The sequence below is a fragment of the Gopherus evgoodei genome, chromosome 2, assembly GCF_007399415.2.
Source record: "Gopherus evgoodei ecotype Sinaloan lineage chromosome 2, rGopEvg1_v1.p, whole genome shotgun sequence".
NCBI classification, from domain to species: domain Eukaryota; kingdom Metazoa; phylum Chordata; order Testudines; family Testudinidae; genus Gopherus; species Gopherus evgoodei.
In genome coordinates this window covers 180,353,740-180,372,302 of record NC_044323.1, presented here as the reverse complement: position 1 = coordinate 180,372,302, position 18,563 = coordinate 180,353,740, and the positions used below count along the sequence as shown (strand labels likewise).

At 39.6% G+C, this 18,563-nt stretch overlaps 1 protein-coding gene across 11 annotated transcripts in view; it reads right to left on the bottom strand.

The window, feature by feature from the left end:
* Positions 1-319: 319 nt before the first annotated feature.
* The window catches only part of HIVEP1 (HIVEP zinc finger 1), a 203,377-nt gene continuing 185,133 nt past the window's right edge, over positions 320-18,563 (bottom strand). For all 11 annotated transcript variants that reach the window (XM_030552408.1, XM_030552406.1, XM_030552409.1 and 8 more), the window contains 2 exons: positions 4,672-5,183; positions 320-2,039 (listed from right to left, as the gene is read on the bottom strand). In XM_030552408.1, the coding sequence (XP_030408268.1) occupies positions 867-2,039; positions 4,672-5,183 (1,685 nt within the window). In that variant the 3' untranslated portion in view covers positions 320-866. The remainder of the gene's footprint in view (positions 2,040-4,671; positions 5,184-18,563) is intronic.

Here is an 18,563-nt window from a genome sequence, read left to right as displayed (position 1 = left end):
TCGTTCAAAGTTACCAAAAACAAGATTATCTTCAAACCTTGTCATTTTTGGTAAGTAAAAAAAGGCTTATTTTGACATTCAGCCTTTGATAATAAATATGAAAAATTTATAAGCAAATATGTTCCCTACAGGAATTTTAAAAAGGAATTTGCTTCCTAAGAACATGAAACACCTGTTAATTCATCTTTAACCATGGTTGCAGGCAGCTGATCAGTAGTTTCAAAACAGAAAGCCAGTTATGGGGGCTGTATTAAAATAAGTGATTTAGGTAGCTCACCAATCACTAATTAGTATCAAGAAGGCACAACATAAGCAATGGTAAAGTCAGTAAACAAAATTTTACTGTAATATTTCATAACACAGATACTGTATTCTGTTTTAAGTGTAAAGCTACTGTCTTACACGAGAAAGATGGACAGACCCTTGTTCCAAGACTAATATGGATACAATAAATATGGAGTTTTACATACTAGATCTGTACACAGAAACTCTGCCCCACAGCCATAAAAATTTACATTTAACAGTGCAACATATAATTTAATCATTTTAGTTTTTCTGACATAAGATGTTTTTACTTACTAAACACAAGCAACTACCTGGTTTTAATATACATATTTTTTATATATATATATATATATATTTTCAACAATCTGTACAGGTTTCTAAACATAAAACTCCAAAAAGGCACAATTGTCTATACAACATGTACAAGAATGGCTGGAGCTGACGAGAAACAACAATTATTGGTCAAGAGTTCATGATTGCACAAAAAGATTAGTAATGAGTTTGTGTCAGAAAAATGTGCTTTAAGGAAAGGAAGGTTTGCAAAGAAACCTGTAAGTGTTGTTATAATAATAATAAAAAATCTAGGTTGCTATTACAAGTCTGTCCTCATCATCACTGCTGCCATCACTAAACTGTACAGTATTTTGCCTTCGTGGCAATCCTGCTGGCCTATGTACCTGTCTATTTGGAGAGACAGTTTGATGGACAGGGGACTTGGTTAAAACTTCAGAATTCACCTTCAAGAGGGGTTCTGAGGTGGAAGCCCTTTTGACCTGAATGGAAATGACATCACACTTTGGTTTGACGTGGTTTACTGAGTCAGCCTTTTCAGTATCTGTTTTTCCAGGACCATCAAGTCTTTCATACTCCTTTGAAGAAAAAGGCTCTGCAACTTTTTTTACATTGTACCACTGGACCGTAGGTGCCACTTGAGGTGATACAGCACTAGCGATCGGATTGATGTCAGCTGCAGGAAAACTCACAGGAGTCCGCTCTTGGTGAATTTCACGGGCTTTATTACTAGAAGCTGGTATTCCTGGAACTCCTTGCCCATCTGTAGTTACGGGGCTGACTGAAGGGATCAACGTAGGCAGTGCTATATTCAATATTTGCAGGCCTGGAATGTGTGTCTGAGGGCTGGGGTTGCTCTGAGGAGAAGGGTTTGCAGTCAAAACTTGTAGTCCCACAGCATTTAGCGTGAGTCCTGAAGGATGTATTTGAGGGGCTATATTTGTATTGGCCAGGCCTAATATGTTCACTGTCTCCATGCCTAATGGTGGAAGAGGTTGTAAGCTTGGTGTACTCAGACTCTGGATGCCTGGCCCGTTTATCTGACCTATTGGAATACATGGCACAACACTGTTCACTTCAGCAACTCCCAGTGGATTTGCAGTGGCAGAGACTGCACATGCTGTGTCACCAAGCGCACTTGTAGTTCTGTGAATCACGCTAACAGCAGGAATGGTAAGTTGCACTGGCCCACCTTGAATTGGTACAAATGTGGAGTACGTGGCTAGGCCAGCAGGGACCACATGAATGCCCCCTACTGGAATCATACCATAAGGTGTCTTGGCTTGCTGCTGTGAGTGCAAAGGAAGGTGGCTAAATAAATGAGTCAGAGGAGTTGTCAGTTCTGTGCCATGCAGCTTCTCTTCTTGGATATCAGGATAGGGTGAGGCTGCTGAAGGACCCACCATTGTTGTCTGCGTGCTTTGGTCCACGGCTGGTGAGGGAAGCCCTACAGACGGTGTGCTCTACAAAAGAACAGCAAAAACATTTCAATATTAAGAGGGCAAGTGCAGCTAAATTAAATCAAAATACTCTAAAGGAGGTAGTTCGAATTACAGCCTACTTTCCCTTTAGGAAGTTGCAACAAATCTGTTCACAATACAGCTCATGACCTGAACAATTATTGACTATGTCTCCCGCTCCTCACCCTTTAAGAAAGCTTTCCTAAGTCTAGTACATCTGCTTTCTCTCTTGTGTTAATACATAACAAGCATTTTGGCATTTCCCTTATAGTAAATTCATTGTGAAAATCAGCTCTCGTCTGGGAATTAACTACTGTGGTATCTTGTCACTGGACATCCAGATCTACAAGCGTCATCCTCTCCTGGGGGTATTTATTTAGCCACACATCAGCAGCATTACAGTCTCTGCACTGAAAGGCTAATGCTACAATGCATTTGTTGATGCAGGATTTTAATCTGGAAGACTAGAATGAAAAGAGATGGATGATGATAAAGTATTGTCATCATAAAGTGACATGGTTACATGGAGGAGCACTGAACTGGGACTTGGGAGACCTGGGTTCTGTTCGCAGTTCTGCCATTGACCTGCTGTATGGTCGTGGATAGCTAACTTCGCCTCCGTGTGCCTCTCACACTCTCTCTCTCTTGTCTATTTAGACTGTAAACAGTTTGACATAGGGATACTCTCATCCTGTGTGTTTGTACAATGCTTACCACAATGGGGCTCCCGTTGCAACTGGGGCTTCCAGGGGCAACTGCACTACTACTACTAGGGCTTAATATCCTGTGACCCTACTGTACACATCAGGTTACTGCAGAGATTAAGGAGTCAGATGCCTTATGCCATCACCATTTGGCTGAGTTGTAAGATGCTGAAAATTGCCATTTCCCATCTGTGTTTTCCTCAGTTTGCTAGAGGCTGGTTCGTTCAATCCCTACTCCTACTCTGCACACCCAGAATTCATATCCCCCACAGATTCCCCCCCCCCGAAAACAGTCAGGTGCTGCAATTACACCTTTTGCCCACCAGGGGCTGCTGTTGTGCCAGAAGAGAGGGCAGCCAGCTCAAGGCCAGAGAAGCCAGCTTCAGAGACAAAGGTGGCAGTGGCTGCGTTCCTCACAGGGCCATGCCTGCAGGGCTGGGTGAGGAGGCATGGGATATGGGGGGGGGGACAGACAGAACAGGGCACATGGGGCTGCGAGGGGGTCACAGACTGGGGTTCAGAAGGGCCAGTGGGAGGGACAGAGTGAGACAGGGCACAGGAGGCTAGGGTGTGACAGCATCGAACCAGGGGCTGTATGGGGTTGGGCTGCACAGACCAATGGGGGGAATGGAAAAGAGCTGGCTGAGGAGGGGTGCAGGGACACATGAGGACATGGGGGAGTGGTTGTGCAGCAACACGTAAGGACAAGGGCAGAGGTGTCTGACTGAATGGGAGAGGCTAAGGATCAGCCAAGGTCTGCATGGGGGAGACTTCCCAACTCTCTAACAATCTCGCTTCCCTGAACCCACCCCCAACCAAAAAAACCCACACCAAACTTGTTCCATACTTTTCCCACCCACACCCAATAACCCTTCAGATTCATTCCCAGGCTCCTTCCCAGAAATTACTTCCCTCTCCCTCAGATCCTCCATTACTCTGACTTCCCCAAGCCTTTGTCCTGCTTCTGAGGGGCATGGAAAATAAGGTTCTGTTTTATAGTTTAAATGAATTAGTACTCAGAGCTCTGTATTGACATGCCTAGTAAGGAATGTCAAAAAACATTTCCTGAATCTTTTTTGTCTGTACTGTTACAGACATACTTGCTGACAGGTATTTTGAAATAAATTACTAAAATAATTGAAACTGGTGTGATTGCATTGTGTTATTTTGACAAAACATGCAGAATTTAGAACTGTGCCCAGAATTTTTATTTTTGGTGCAGAAGTCCCCCAGGACTAAATCCCTCAGGATTCCACCAGCATGGCACATGCATCACACAAGCATCTTGCTCAGTATGCCATATGCAGGTGAAGCTCCAGACAGACACAATGGAGCCGCCTCCTGCTGATGCTGTCCTGTTCCCAACAACTAATCCTTTTGCCTAGGTGATGGTGCACTGGGCTGGAAACTTTGAATACAAGTCTTAATTCTTTTAGAGCCTCAGATTAGTAATTCTGTGCTCTTCCCAGCCCTTGGTATTGAACATGGGCAACTATTGTGCAGGTTTTTTGGATCCTGGAACACAGCATTCTATTCTAGCACTAAGTCTATTTGGTATATACCACTATTTAGTGTGTACAGTACAGTCAATTAATTCCAAACTTTTGCAAAGATCTAAAGAATCACGTTATAACTAATCCTTTTAATCCTGGAGATACAATCTAATCTACACACTTGGGGGGGCGGGGCGAGGGAGGGTAAAAACTAAGTGTTCCTCTATTATTACTATACTCCTGCACTTGGAATTCTTTTTTTTTTCTTTTTTAAATCTGCATCAGTCTGCAACAATTGTATGAAGAATATAAGGAAGGGAAACAGATGGCTTTTAGAAAAATCACCAAGATAAGAACAGATGTTTGGCTCCCAGTCACAGCTCTTGAGAAACATTTAAAATACAAGTCTTCTTCTCCCCCTAAATTGAATACTCTAACCTTTGTAACAACAGTAGCTGGTGTTGCAGAACTTCCCAAAGCTTCAGCTGTATCTGGATAATCTACAGACATCTGATGACATGGAGATCTAGGAGAAGGGCCCGGGGAGATGGCAAGCTCTATACTTGTTTCATTGTCTTGTATTTTCTCTTCTTTTGCTTCTTGATGTGCAATTGCTATTGGTGACCTGGAATTCCTGCTGTCTGATTGCAACGTACTGAGTACAGTCATCTTTGTAAGTAGTGCTTTAGGTAAACCATCCATAGAGTCTGTGTGGACCCCAGCAAAGCAGTCTGTAATTCTGATGTCTTCATCAGCACTTGTGGTCTCCTGTAGGATATTTCTAGATGGATGATGCTGAGGGCTGGCTGTAACTGAGGGGGTTGTAGATAGGACTGATTCAGCTTGGCTGTCTTCATCATCATCTTCATTGTCATTGTCATCGTCCTCCGGGCCATCAGAATCTTCCACATCAAATCCTGATCGATCGCAGCCAAACCTTTGCTTCTCACCTGTAAAATAAGACCCAATACAAAAATTAGAAAAATAGTTATTCCACTGAAGACCTAGCCAAGTTTTTCTATCAGAGTTATCAGCTTTGGGGGAATAGGTCAAGACAACTTGATATCATTTGAATTGTAATGCTGATACAAAGCAGAATCACAAATGTCTATCACCCAGCACTCAAAGTACAACACAAGTGCATCAGCTACTTTCCACTACTAAGTCACAAACAACCAAGAGCTCTACACTTCCATTTTCCAAAGTATATCATTAGGCACACTTACGCTAATCCTGTATCTCTTACTTCTGCATTTTTCTCATGCCTGTAAGACTGCAATTTCCCCCCTTAAATCTTCTCTATATAAAGTGTTTCTTTTAATAAGGGACAAAAAAATCCAAATGAAACAAAACCACATCCAAAAACATACATTTAGGTTCTTAATTGGATCCATCAGCTTCAATGCCACTACAACTATAAGAAAGACTTTTTTACATATGATACCTCCAGAGTGACCTATGACTTTCATTATTTCTGACTTTCATCATAATGTGTAGGTCAGTGATTTTTGAAGTTTTGGGGCTTGGGACTCAGTCTGGATTCTCTTTTAAGCAGTATTCCTTGGGGGGAGGAGAGGGGTGAATCGCACCTGTCTAGGAGATGGCATTATTCCTGTACCAACATTGCATAAGTATTCTTTGAGGAGTCATACTGCTTCTCCTTCTCCCTATGCACAGATAACCCTTCCTACAAATGTTGGTGTAAACTGTATTTGTAAGTCCTTATAGGTAAGTAAATCTATCTGAATTAATTTGACTGGATCCTCACACCTATGCAACAAACAAAATGAGAGTCAAATAAGCTTGTCTTGACTATGAAAAGTGGTAGAGTTTAGGATGGCTTTAGCTCATAAATTCCCCAATTGCTTCCAATCTCTTAATCTGACTTAATACCTAGGTTCCCTGTCTTGTCCAAAATCCCAAGATATTTTTATTCATTTCACAGGTTTCTCAAAGTAAGATTCCCTTTTACACTGGACTCTCGCTCTCGCACACAAATATTTCTATATCTTCAGATTCTTATACCTAGGCGAGTCGTCTCCCCCCCCCAAATTTTCATATTATTAAATATATATTACAATTCTTCTCTGACTTTACTAAGATTATAAGGACAGGACTGTCCTTGTTCTGTGTTTGTACAGCAGCTAGCACAACAGAGTCCATGACTGGAGCTTCTATGATGATATACATCACGAATAACAATCTGACGAGAATATATAAAAGACCAGTTTTAATTATAGTCTACATTACTCTCCAAAGCAGAGATGTGTCCTCATTTTTTACGGTTTTTGCAATCTTCTCTATTATAACACTAATGTTTTAAAATATCATCACATTCAAGTATTGTGAGCCAGGAAGATGTGAACCAAGAACATACTTAATACATAAGGAATAATTCAAATATTCTTTAAAAAAACATTGAGGAAAAACTCTATTTAAAATTAGCGCTTCTAGTACATAAATTCCCACTGTGTATTGTGTAAAAGCAAGGAAGCGGTCAGTTTCTGGATTTCACCCTTTGGAGTTCTTTCTTGGTGTAAGAATTCATACCTGTGGATAGCTGATTTGTTCTGGAATATACTGATCACTATATATACACACACATATTAACCTAATACTACTTTCTATGACCTTCCTCCCCCACCCACAGCTTCAGTGGAAAATACTGTCAAAACCTTTGACTCAAAGCCTATTGCTAACCGCTACTTAAGCTTTCTGCCTTCAGGGGATAAGATGAAATACTTCAAATGAACAGCAGTAGGAACACCAGTGTTTTAACTACACACGTTTTAAACTTTTGTTATTGAAATACTCTCCTTTTAAAAACAGACTTTAAGACTCAAAAGAAATTGTCATACTATAGCTCTTCAATTTCCAGTGATAGAATTACTGTGGTTGCAGTAGTTTATGGAACTGCACACAGAACAAGCTATGGTCTGGATCCTGCAAACATATAGACAAAAAAACACCTTCACATGTGTAAGTAGTTCTCAAAAACAGTTGCAGAGTCAAGCACCCAAAGTCTAGAAAATGCCAGATACAAGGTCAGCTATTCTATCTGTGGTTGTGCCACAGACTTCCTATGATATATTGGCCATAATGTATATGTGAACTAGGGACAAATTAAGTCTCAAAGAGTCCCAGTTTAGGCTTTTCTTAACTTTTGAGTGCTTGACTTCGTAACCTTATCATGCTTTTAATGTAATGTAATTATTTATTACTATTAATTAGCATTAAAATTGAGCTCTTCTTCCTTTGCCTCTCCATACCCCAGTGCTACTTAGGAAGACTCAGGCCCCACTGCCCAATGAATAATTTTAAAAAAAGTAAAGCCAAGATTTTCAAAACTAGATATTATACATCCCGTTATGGGGGGAGGGATAGTTCAGTGGTTTGAGCATTGGCCTGCTAAACCCAGGTTGTGATTTCAATCCTTGAGGGGGCCATTTAGATCACTGGGGTAAAAATCTGTCTGGGGATTGGTCCTGCTTTGAGCAGGGGGTTGGACTAGATGATCTCCTGAGGTCCCTTCCAACCCTAATCTTCTATGAGCTAAGTGTTGACCTTTAAAACCTCCCTAGCTCTTCTTTCCTCCCAGGTCTCCCTATCCCTGTCTCTCTTTGAAAAGTGTGTTTTTCACCATTCTGAGTAATTTTAAAAGATGGATTATGTTGGGGCAGGGATGGATTAGGATGCTACTCTCTATCCACTCTTATGTGTTTCAGGGAGGAGAGGAATCTTTAAACAATACCATGCATCTAAGAAAGCAATTTCTGCAAGCTTCCACTCTGGCCTGGTCTTGCTGTGAATGTAGACTGCGCATCTACACCGATGAATGCCCGGCAGATGACCTTTATGAGAGGTATCTGTCGGTGGAGCCCCTCAGAAAGCAGGTAAGAGCTGCAAAAGGAGGTGGCTTGTCTGCATAGCAACCAGGAGCACAAGGGCTTCATTGACAGGACATACGTGGAAATCTCTGGGACAGAGGATGCTAGCCACCTAAGGATGACTACAGTAGCACCAGAGGAGGAAGGAGAACTGGCTCTTCCAGGGGAAGGAAACTGTTTGTTGGCCACATCAGGCAGTAGACAGTGGTGACGAGATGCTCAACATAATTATTATTAACAAGGGGGTGGGAGGGAGGAATGCAAACAAACAGTGAAGAAACAGGTTAAAGAATATTCAGATAAGTTTGATTCAAATCAGCAGGGCCTGACGAAATTCATCCTAGAATGCTAAGGAACTAGTTGAAGTGATCTTAGAATTATTAGCACTATTATTCTTTGAGAACCCAGAGGTCTCAGAGGGCTGGAGAACAGCAAACATACTACCTATCTTTAAAAAAAAAAAAAAAAAAAAGTGAACATGGACGACCCTGGGAATTACAGATCAGTCAGCCTAACTTTGACACATGGACAGATACTGGGACAAACTATTAAGCAACCAGCTTGTAAGTGCCTAGAAAATAACAGGATTTTAAGGAATAACCAACATGGATTTTTGAACAACAAATCATGCCAAACAAACGTAATTTCCTTCTTTGACAGGGTTACTGGCCTGGTGGATTGGAGGAAAAGCATTAGATGTGATATATCTATATTTTTAGTGAGGCTTTGACACAGTCCATCATGACATTCTCATATGCAAACTAGGATAATATGGTCCAGATTAAATTACTATAAAATGAGTGCACATCTGGTTGAAAGACAGTACTCAAAAAGTAGTTATCAATAGCTTGCTGTTACACCGAGAGGACATACCTAGTGGGATCCTGTAGGGGTCAGTCCTGGGTCTTATATTATTCAATATTTTAATTAATAACTTGGACTATGGAATACAGAGAATGAGTATAAACTCTGTGGATAACACCGAGAGGGGTTGCAAGCACTTTGGAGGAGGAGAGGATTAGAATTCAAAATTACCATGTCAAATTAGGGAATTGCTCTGAAATCAACAAGATGAAATTCAGTAGACAGTTGCAAAGAACTACACTTAGGAAGAAAAACTCAAATGCACAACCTCAAAATGGGTAATAACTGGCTAGGTGGTAGTACTGCTGAAAAGGATCTAGGGATTATAGTAGATCCCAAATTAAATATGAGTAAACAATGTGATGCAATTGTAAGAAAAGCTAATATTCTGAGGGTGGATATGACACTACTGTTAATGCAAAACCTGGGAGGTAATTGTCCTGCTCTGATAGGCATGATGAGGCCTCATCTGGAGTAATATGTCCACTTATGGGCTCCACATTTTAGGAAAGATGCGGATCAATTGGAGAGACTCCAGAGGAGATCAACTAAAGGATAAAAGATTTAAAAAATGTGAGCTGTAAAGAAAGGTAAACATGCCCGGTTTATTTTTAAGTCTTGAGAAAAGATGACTGATGGAGAAGGTGTGAAGTGTTCAAATATGTTAAGGGCTGTTATAAAGAGGATGGTGATTAATCGTTCTCCATGTCCCCTGAAGGTAGGAGAAGTAGTAATGGGCTTTAATCTCCAGAAAGGGGGATTTATGTTACATATTAAGGAAAACTTTCCAACTATAATAATAATTAATCTCTGGAATAGGTTTGCAAGGGAGGTTGTGAAATCTGTGTCTTTGAATGTTTTTATGAACAGGTTGGACAAACACTTGTCTGGTCCTGCCTCAGCACAGGAGGTTGGACTTGATGACCTCTTGAGGTCCCTTCCATCCCTCCATTTCTATGATTTACTCCCTCTTGTGGAGTCAGGGGCACAATGGTTTAGTTTTTCCATAGGAATAAATACTAGCAAGAGGAGGAGTGGGGTAGGTGGTGCAGCACAGTGGCAGGTGGTATAAAAGGTAGCAGGAAGAGGTGAAAAGCTTAGGTTGCCAGAGTTTCTGTGCACATATGACTTACATTCTGCAGAGATTAAGTGTGTAGGATCTGTGTTGTGTAGCTAGTGAGAAATAACCATAGCTGTCATGCAAAAAGTGTGTTGTGAGTGGTTACTGATAGTTGTGATCTGAACATTGCACAGGAGTTGACACACTTCATGGTTATTATTGAATAGTAACATCAATAATTGTCATTCAGATTTTCAGCCAATCAGTATTCAGGGACTTGCATAACTGAGTGCTTTCACTGTACTCAGCGCTAGCATCTCTGTGTTTTGATTGACTGAGCTCCTAAGCATTATTTAAACATCTGGATTCCGATTCACTCTTTACTTTTCTCTACATTAGTATGCCTGCTGGGTGCTAGTGTTCAAGTCTCATTTCTTTTTGTTTGTTCCTATAATTAAATCTCCAATAAAAAGAATATTTTAAAACAAAACGTGTTCAATGGCACAAGTAACAAAGCAAAGAGGGGTATTCAAAGTATTGGCAGGGTTTCCCAAATGGAGAACACCTGCATTATTAAATTGGAATTCATCTGCTTTGGGTTTTTTTGGACCAAGTCCACAATAAAGGTAAGGAGTACGATTTAGCTGAGAGGTATCCAGCACACAGGTAAGCCTGGTTATTTGATGCATTAAGCACATATTTTAAGACACAGATTTTTTTAGATCAACTTGCAACTTAGTTTTAAGGATATATTGTGATATTTAAGATATACATTTTGTACTTTAAGTACGTTTTTATTAGCTGCATTATATATTGCAGAAGCTTTGGTTTGTATCATCATTCTGAGGTGACTACATTGATGTGCACAGAATATATCATTATATAAGGACTAAAAGCAACTCCAAGTAATTAGGCCAAAATGCCCTACTTCATTGTGAGAAATTACCTTCTCTAAACACACATTTAAAAATAGTATTGATCTCACTGGGAAATACTGTTAATATAGGACCTAAGCCAATATTTTGTAAACTTATGCATATGTCTCAATCTCCCATCATCAAAAAGTGGAACAAAAAAAGGGGAAACCATGTAGGGGACACTGATTCCTTAAATGCAGGGCTTAATGTGGGGATATCATACCCCTCCAGCCCTGTTTACCTATTTCCCTCCATCATTTGAGTTTGCCGGCTTCTGCTTAGAAGTGTACACATAGAGCCAGAAGCTTGCATTATAAGCAACCTGACAGGGATAAGTGTGGTTCCATTACTCCCACACTGCTTTCAAAACACCAGATAAAAAAAATAAGTTATTTTGGCAATGCAAAGAAGAACACAATGCTTTATATCCATGTGTGCGTGATCACTGCACTGATAGGTCCCTGGGCTTTTGTAATTAATGAATGCTTGGAGTATTATCTAATATTAGTGATGTTACTTGTGATAATGTCTGACTCTACAGTTTCTGCTTTCTTCTTACGTGGAGGGGAAGAACCATGAAGGTTACAGGTTTTTAGTAATAAGGTGCTGTCTTTGGAAGAGATATCAAACAGAGGCTGTGACCACTTATTGTATCTCAAAGAGCCTATGGCACCTTTTTTGCAAGCTGAGGCTTGTTAACCAAGATGTCTTGGTCCAATTCCAACTTTGGTAATTGCTTTCTGTCTACTTAAGTTCCCTGTAAAATTTTAGTAGGAAAAAATTATTTGCTTGCTGACCTAAGTTCTGTATAATACTGTTATTAAATAGTTGATACATCAGAAGAGCTGTTTGCATTTTGCTGTGGATATCAGTGTAAGTTTGTAAAGCAATACAGGATCATTAGAGTTGTCATAAAATGATTGTGTTTAAATATTTAACAATTTGCTTAAAATGTTTCGGCACATTTTGTCTTGGTCACACAATAACCAGTACAAGAATCCAGCTTAGTGAAAATAGTATCTACTACAGCAAAAAGAGTTTTTTTCCCCCTTTCTATTTGGAAAACATTAAGGATGTTTGTGTAAAGCACTCAGGATAAGTGAAAATTAAGGTTTCATGCACCCTTCTTAACTCTTCCCTCTTACATGTATGCAGTTTGACCTTGTCTAATTATGTGATTTAATACTCTCTCAAAGACAAAAAAAGATACATCCTTAGATATGCATGGGTAACATTCCACTATGTTGTACTACTGTATTTATGGGTCCATGCATCATTTACATGTGAGAGACGAACTGAATGAGGCAAGGGATCTTATGGAAGGACAAACTTAATTGTATTTCCTGACTTAACTGTGCAATTCTAATGGTCTTTATGAGATTTTTTTTTTTTTGCAATTGAAGTTCCTATGTATTTTACAGAAGAAAAAGGCTCTATCCTGCTAAATGTCCAAAATTAATAAAGCAAATTCTCTTTATTGATAGGGTGGCCTGATCCAAAGCCCACTGAAGTAAACATGCATACATTCTTCAGTCTGGCAAAGGAGCCTTGCTCTTTTCAATGTGTACCTCAGCAGACATAGATGTTCACTGAGCACCTGAGTTAGTCTCTCCAGATGTGTTTCCTTTGCTTAGAACACTGGTGAATGTGCCTAAAAACTAGTATCCAAAGTTCTGCAAATGCTTATCCTGGGATTTTCAAGCACTAAGAGCTTTGCAAATACAAAACTAGTTTTCAGTCTAACTTTCCACGGCTCTTCTGTTCTATAGTTTATTTCCCAGTCAAAGTTCTAACCCCACCATTTTAGCACAAAAACTGTTTAAAAAATCAACCTCAAGAATACTTTATAATGGCAAAAACATTTGGAGAGGGGGCATGAGGATGTTTTATTCTCCCTCAAAAAATGGCTGAACTACCATTTTTCCCTCAAACGTTTCCAAAGAATGTTCTCCTTAGGCCACAAATGAGAACCTGAACCTTCTAGCCAGATAAATGAAAATTTCAGGAAGTTAACTGCAAACAGCGATTTAATAGAAAAAAAATTAACATAACTTTTCACTGTAGATTTTGTAGCACTTCGGCTATAATCATAGTTAGTAAAACTGAGTTTAATCCTACTTATTGAAGTACACTAGTTTATGGGTAAACCCTCTTGATTCATTTTGTCCTTATGGCCTTGGCCTGCCAATCAGATCAGTATTTTTGACCATGGTATTGATTAGTTAGTTGCTATAATGGCATTTTACCTCCAAGAGGGAAAGAAAAGGCTTAAAGTTCCTCAACACAGCAGCATTAGTTGGAATTATTAGCATCTTAGGATACGTCTAGACTACCCACCGTATCGACAGGTAGCGATCGATTTCTTGGGGATCGATATATCGCGTCTCATCTAGATGTGATATATCGATCCCCGAAAGCGCTCCTTTCGACTCCGGAACTCCACCAGTGCGAACGGCGGTAGCGGAGTCGACAGGGGGAGCCGCAGACATTGATTCCGCACCATGAGGATGAGAGGTAAATCGATCTAAGATACTTCGATACGCTATTCACGTAGCTGAAGTTGTGTATTTTAGATCAATCCACCACCGCCCCCCAGTGTAGACCAGCCCTTAGTATGTCCATTACTGAGAGAGCCTAGGGTTGACTAACTCCAGCCCTGCTCTTACCAGTTGAGGATGCTACAAACTATAGGACTGAGGTAGATAATACTAAGCATTTCTTTACATTTACACTTTTGTAAGCCCTTTATTTATTTTAAATATTTTTCTGCTTGAATCCTTATTGTATATAGTTGTTTAAAATGCTGTTCATTTTAGTAATAATATTTACATGAGGCATCACAGCAAATGTTTTCATAGTCTAAATTTATAATTTTTCAATATTTATTCTGATATTGTCAGAAATAAACATAGTGTCTGATTTGACTTTTCAGGGCCTGGTCCTACAGTCATGTAAGTAACTTCCCACTGACATCAAACGGCAAAGTTCAGGGGCTTACAACTTGACCATATCTAGGTAAATTTTCATGGGAAAAGTAGAAGATCCAAGGACTATCTCCCTGCCAATTCTAAGCTCCTGCTACAAAGCAGGGAGGCACTAGAACTCTTCAAAGAAACAACTGGGGAAAAAATACAATTTAACATTAGCGTAACTGCAATTTTTCCTTAACCTCATTTTTTAAAAGGGCAGAACTGCTTTTGCTGAAACTTTCCAAAATTGTTCAGCTTGAGGCAGAGGGCAATTTCAGCCCACATGGCTACATTTGGCAAAATTTATATGCAACTGAAAGCAGGGAATTATAATGGAAAATGTTAGGCAATTTTAACTACAAGTGTCAGTAACAGCTCTGACTATGAGAGACTGAAGGTACTTCTTACTAGCTGAATCATATCCTGGGCTGATAAACATTTCTACCTGCAGCCTTGTATCTGCCTCTGAGTTTATTTTGTCCAGAACATGTTTAAACTTCAAACGGGGAACATCTACATTAACAACTAATTAAGGCATTTATTCCATACTATCAAGTTATGGTCTTTATCCAAGTTTAAGAAAGATATAGTATACTATGACAACAAAGGTGGAAATATTTTCAAATATTACATTTGTGACAGACCCAGGCCAGTGGGGTGCAGGAGTCTGGTAGAGGGCAAATATACTGGTCACTGGATAAGTAGTTTTCTGTTCCCTGAGTGACCAGAACAGGGTCTGCACTAGAGTAGTCAGGAACTTGCTAGAACCAATTAAGGCAGACAGGCTGATTAGAATCCCTGCAGCCAATCAAGGCAGGCTAATCAGGGCACCTGGGTTTTAAAAGAAGCTCTCTCCAGTCAGATGGGGAGGAGCCAGAGGAGAGGAAGTGTGTGAGAGGAGCTGAGACAGAGGGTGTGCTGCTGGAGGACTAAGGAGTACAAACATTATCAGACAGCAGGAGGAAGGTCCTGTGGTGAGGATAAAGAAGGTATTTGGAGGAGGCCTTGAGGAAGTAGCCCAGGGAGGTGTAGCTGTCACACAGCTGTTACAAGAGGCATTATAGACAGCTGCAAATCCATAGGGACCTGGGCTGGAACCCAGAGTAGAGGGCAGGCCTGGGTTCCCCCCAAACCTTCCAACTCCTGATCAGACACAGGAGGAGTTGATCCAGACTGTGGGGCAGATCACTAAGGTGAGCAAATCTGCCAATAAGCGCAGGACCCACCAAGATAGAGGAGGAACTTTGTCACACATTGTATTATCATTAATACTCAGCAGCATGTCCTTTGTAAGCTATCACCACCTGACCTGTTTTTCTACTAGTATGCAGGCATATATTTGAGGTTAAGAGTGTTACCGTCTTGCAATGGACATCTCAAATGCCACAAAGAGACAATTTAAAACTACTTGGCGGAGAGCTTTTAAAGACTTACAGATAGATGTTAACAAGAAAATTATTAAACAAAATTAGCACCTATTTCTAAATTTGATGGATTACTATTTTTTAAAGTAAATCACAGGTTTACTTTAAAGATTAAATTTTAGTCTCTGCTCATTACTGTCTGACAGACTCATAGTGACATCTACTGGAAGAAACTTAAGATCCTCAGATGAGCAGCTGCAGATGTTTGAACCTGAAATTACGTAAAAAAAGAAAAGCTTATGGCTTCTCACATTCTTTTCTTTAAACGAGAAGTGTTCACATATAATCCTGCCTTGTGTAAATCTTGTATTATAAATTACCACTAGCCACAAACACACTATTCCCAGGTCAGAGGATGTAGAGTTAGAAGGCATATTACATACATTTAAGCCGAGCAAATAATCATGTTAATTATTATTTTAAAAAAAATCTTCCCTGGAAAAGAAAAAAGGTCAATTTTAGATTCTTCTAGATTATCAGTAATAGATTTTTACTGAGGTTTTCATTTATTTTAACCTTTTCTATGCAGGTATGCTAAGAACGCAGAATAAAACAGCATTAAACTAAACCTGAGCCTTGAAAATCAGTTTATGAACTACTGTGATAAATGACACACTGCTAATTACGTTGGAAAAAACTGATCTTTAGAAAGGCTCATGTAATATTGTTCAAAAACTATAATTCAGTGTATATTACATATAAAAATATCTAACAATTACAGTGTGGAAAGCAAGATATATATTTAGGATGAAAGCTTTCTGCATAGAAACTGCTCACAAGTTCTTCTCATCACTGAAGTGTATTGTTAAATAATTTGTATAATGCAGTTGGTGGTTTACTTAAGTTTGCAAACTCTTACACTTGTGAGTAGTTTTATTCAGGCAAACAACCTCAGTCATATGCACTTGGCAGGATCAGACCTAGAATGTTTACAGTTCAGAAGAGATACAAATTCATCTTATTAAAAAGACTGCAAAGTAAAAACAAACATGGTCAAAAAGGATATCCCCAGCTGGATTTTGTCACACTAAATGGTTCACTTTTGCTGACAGCTGAATTCAGATATTAACATTCCTCACATTGTAACCCTTGGGGACAAGAACATTCCATGGATCAGAAGATGAAAGGTAAAATGACATGAGGATGGTTTAGAACACAAAAGCTGAAATCAAAAAGTATTTACTAATACCCAAATGATGACAAAACCCAAATACAAAGAACATGGTTAAAAGCTCTGATTCCACAGAGTCTTAACCAGCAAGGGGGAATCTCACTCTCGCTCTCTTCCAAGGAACACTGTAGTCCTGTAAATTCTTAAGTGTAATGACTGCAGTGTCTCAAGTTGTTTGAAAAATGGATTGCATTAAGTGTGTGCACACAACAGCGAAATATCTACAACAGTTTTCTGTTCCTTCTTCTATATGCTGATATTAAACTGTGTAGTACTTCCAGGTGAGAATCAACCTCTTTCTGATATTCGCTTAAAGAACAGGGCTACTCATACTGGTATCAGTGCTGGTATTAGTAGGATAACATATGTAGTAGTAAACTTTAACTGTCAGACTCTTAAACAACAAGCTAGTAGTTTCTTTAAATGCCAAACCCTAATTTCAGCTGATTAACTCGAGGAAAAACATACTGAGTTTTATTGGAGACAACAGCTTAGTTAAGTAGGCATCAACAAAAAACTGGACATGTATATGACCAATAAGAATATGCATTATTACCTATGCCAGAACAAAAAATTATAACATGAGACCTATAGACACCCTGCTGCTCCAGGACATAAGCGAACAATTAATTGCCTAAGGGACAGATGAAATTTCCTCTATGACCATGTCATTTCACAATTGTCTTCTCCTGGATTTCTTGCACCCTCCTCTAAAACAGCTGGTATTGGCTGCTGCTAGAGGAAGAATATTGAGTTAACTGGACCATTGGTTCCTATGATATAAACGTGACACTTCTAACTATCAGTCAGCTCTTTGACTAAAAAAATAAAAGCATGCAAAGCTGTCATTTATTAAAGTAAAAAAAAAAGCATATTTGACACAAATAAAACATTCACCACTGAAAATCAAGGTGGTGGAAGGTGAAAGGATCAAATAATACTGATGTTATTAGGTGAAATCAGATGATTTACACTTCTCCAAAGGGATAGCTCAGTGGTTTGAGCATTGACCTGCTAAACCCAGGGTTGTGACTTCAATCCTTGAGGGGGCCACTTAGAGATCTGGGGCAAAAATCGGTATTTGGTCCTGCTAGTGAAGACAGGGGGCTGGACTCGATGATCTTTCAAGATCCCTTCCAGTTCTAAGAGATAGGTATATCTCCAATTATAAAAAAACTTTTAAATGGTACAGTTAGTAAATTTTATCTTATTAAGCACATGATACTAAATTATTTAGGGTAAAATTTTCAAAAATGCCTAAGTGACAATGTTCCATTGACTTCACACAGTCAGTTACTGTAAGCGAACGACATTAACTCAGAGGTTAGATATCAGAGGGGTAGCCGTGTTACTCTGCATCTGTAAAAAGTGACAAAGAGTCCTTTGGCACATTACAGACTACAGATATATTGGAGCATAAGCTTTCATGGGTACTTACCCATTTTGTCAGATGCATGTAGTGGAAATTTCCAGAGGCAGGTATAACTATGCAGGCAAGAATCAGTCTAGAGATAACGAACTTAGTTCAATCACGGAGGACGAGGCCCTCTTCTAGCAGTTGAGATGTGAACATCAAGGGAGGAGAAGCTGCTTTTGTAGGTGGCTAGCCATTCACAGTCTTTGTTTAATCCTGAGCTGATGGTGTCAAATTTGCAAATGAACTGAAGCTCAGCAGTTTCTCTTTGAAGTCTGGTCCCGAAGTTTTTTTGCTGCCGGATGGCTTCCTTTAAATCTGCTATTGTGTGTCCAGGGAGATTGAAGTGTTCTCCAACAGGTTTTTGTATATTGCCATTCCTAATATCTGACTTGTGTCCATTTATCCTTTTACGTGGGGACTGTCCAGTTTGGTCAATGAGGGGCATTGCTGGCACATGATGGCGTATATTACATTGGTGGTTGCGCCTCTGGAAAAATTTCCACTACATGCATCTCACGAAGTGGGTATTCACTCACAAAAGCTTATGCTCCAATACATCTGTTAGTCTATAAAGTGCCACAGGACTCAGACATTAAAGACTCTTATTTTGTAATAGACAGA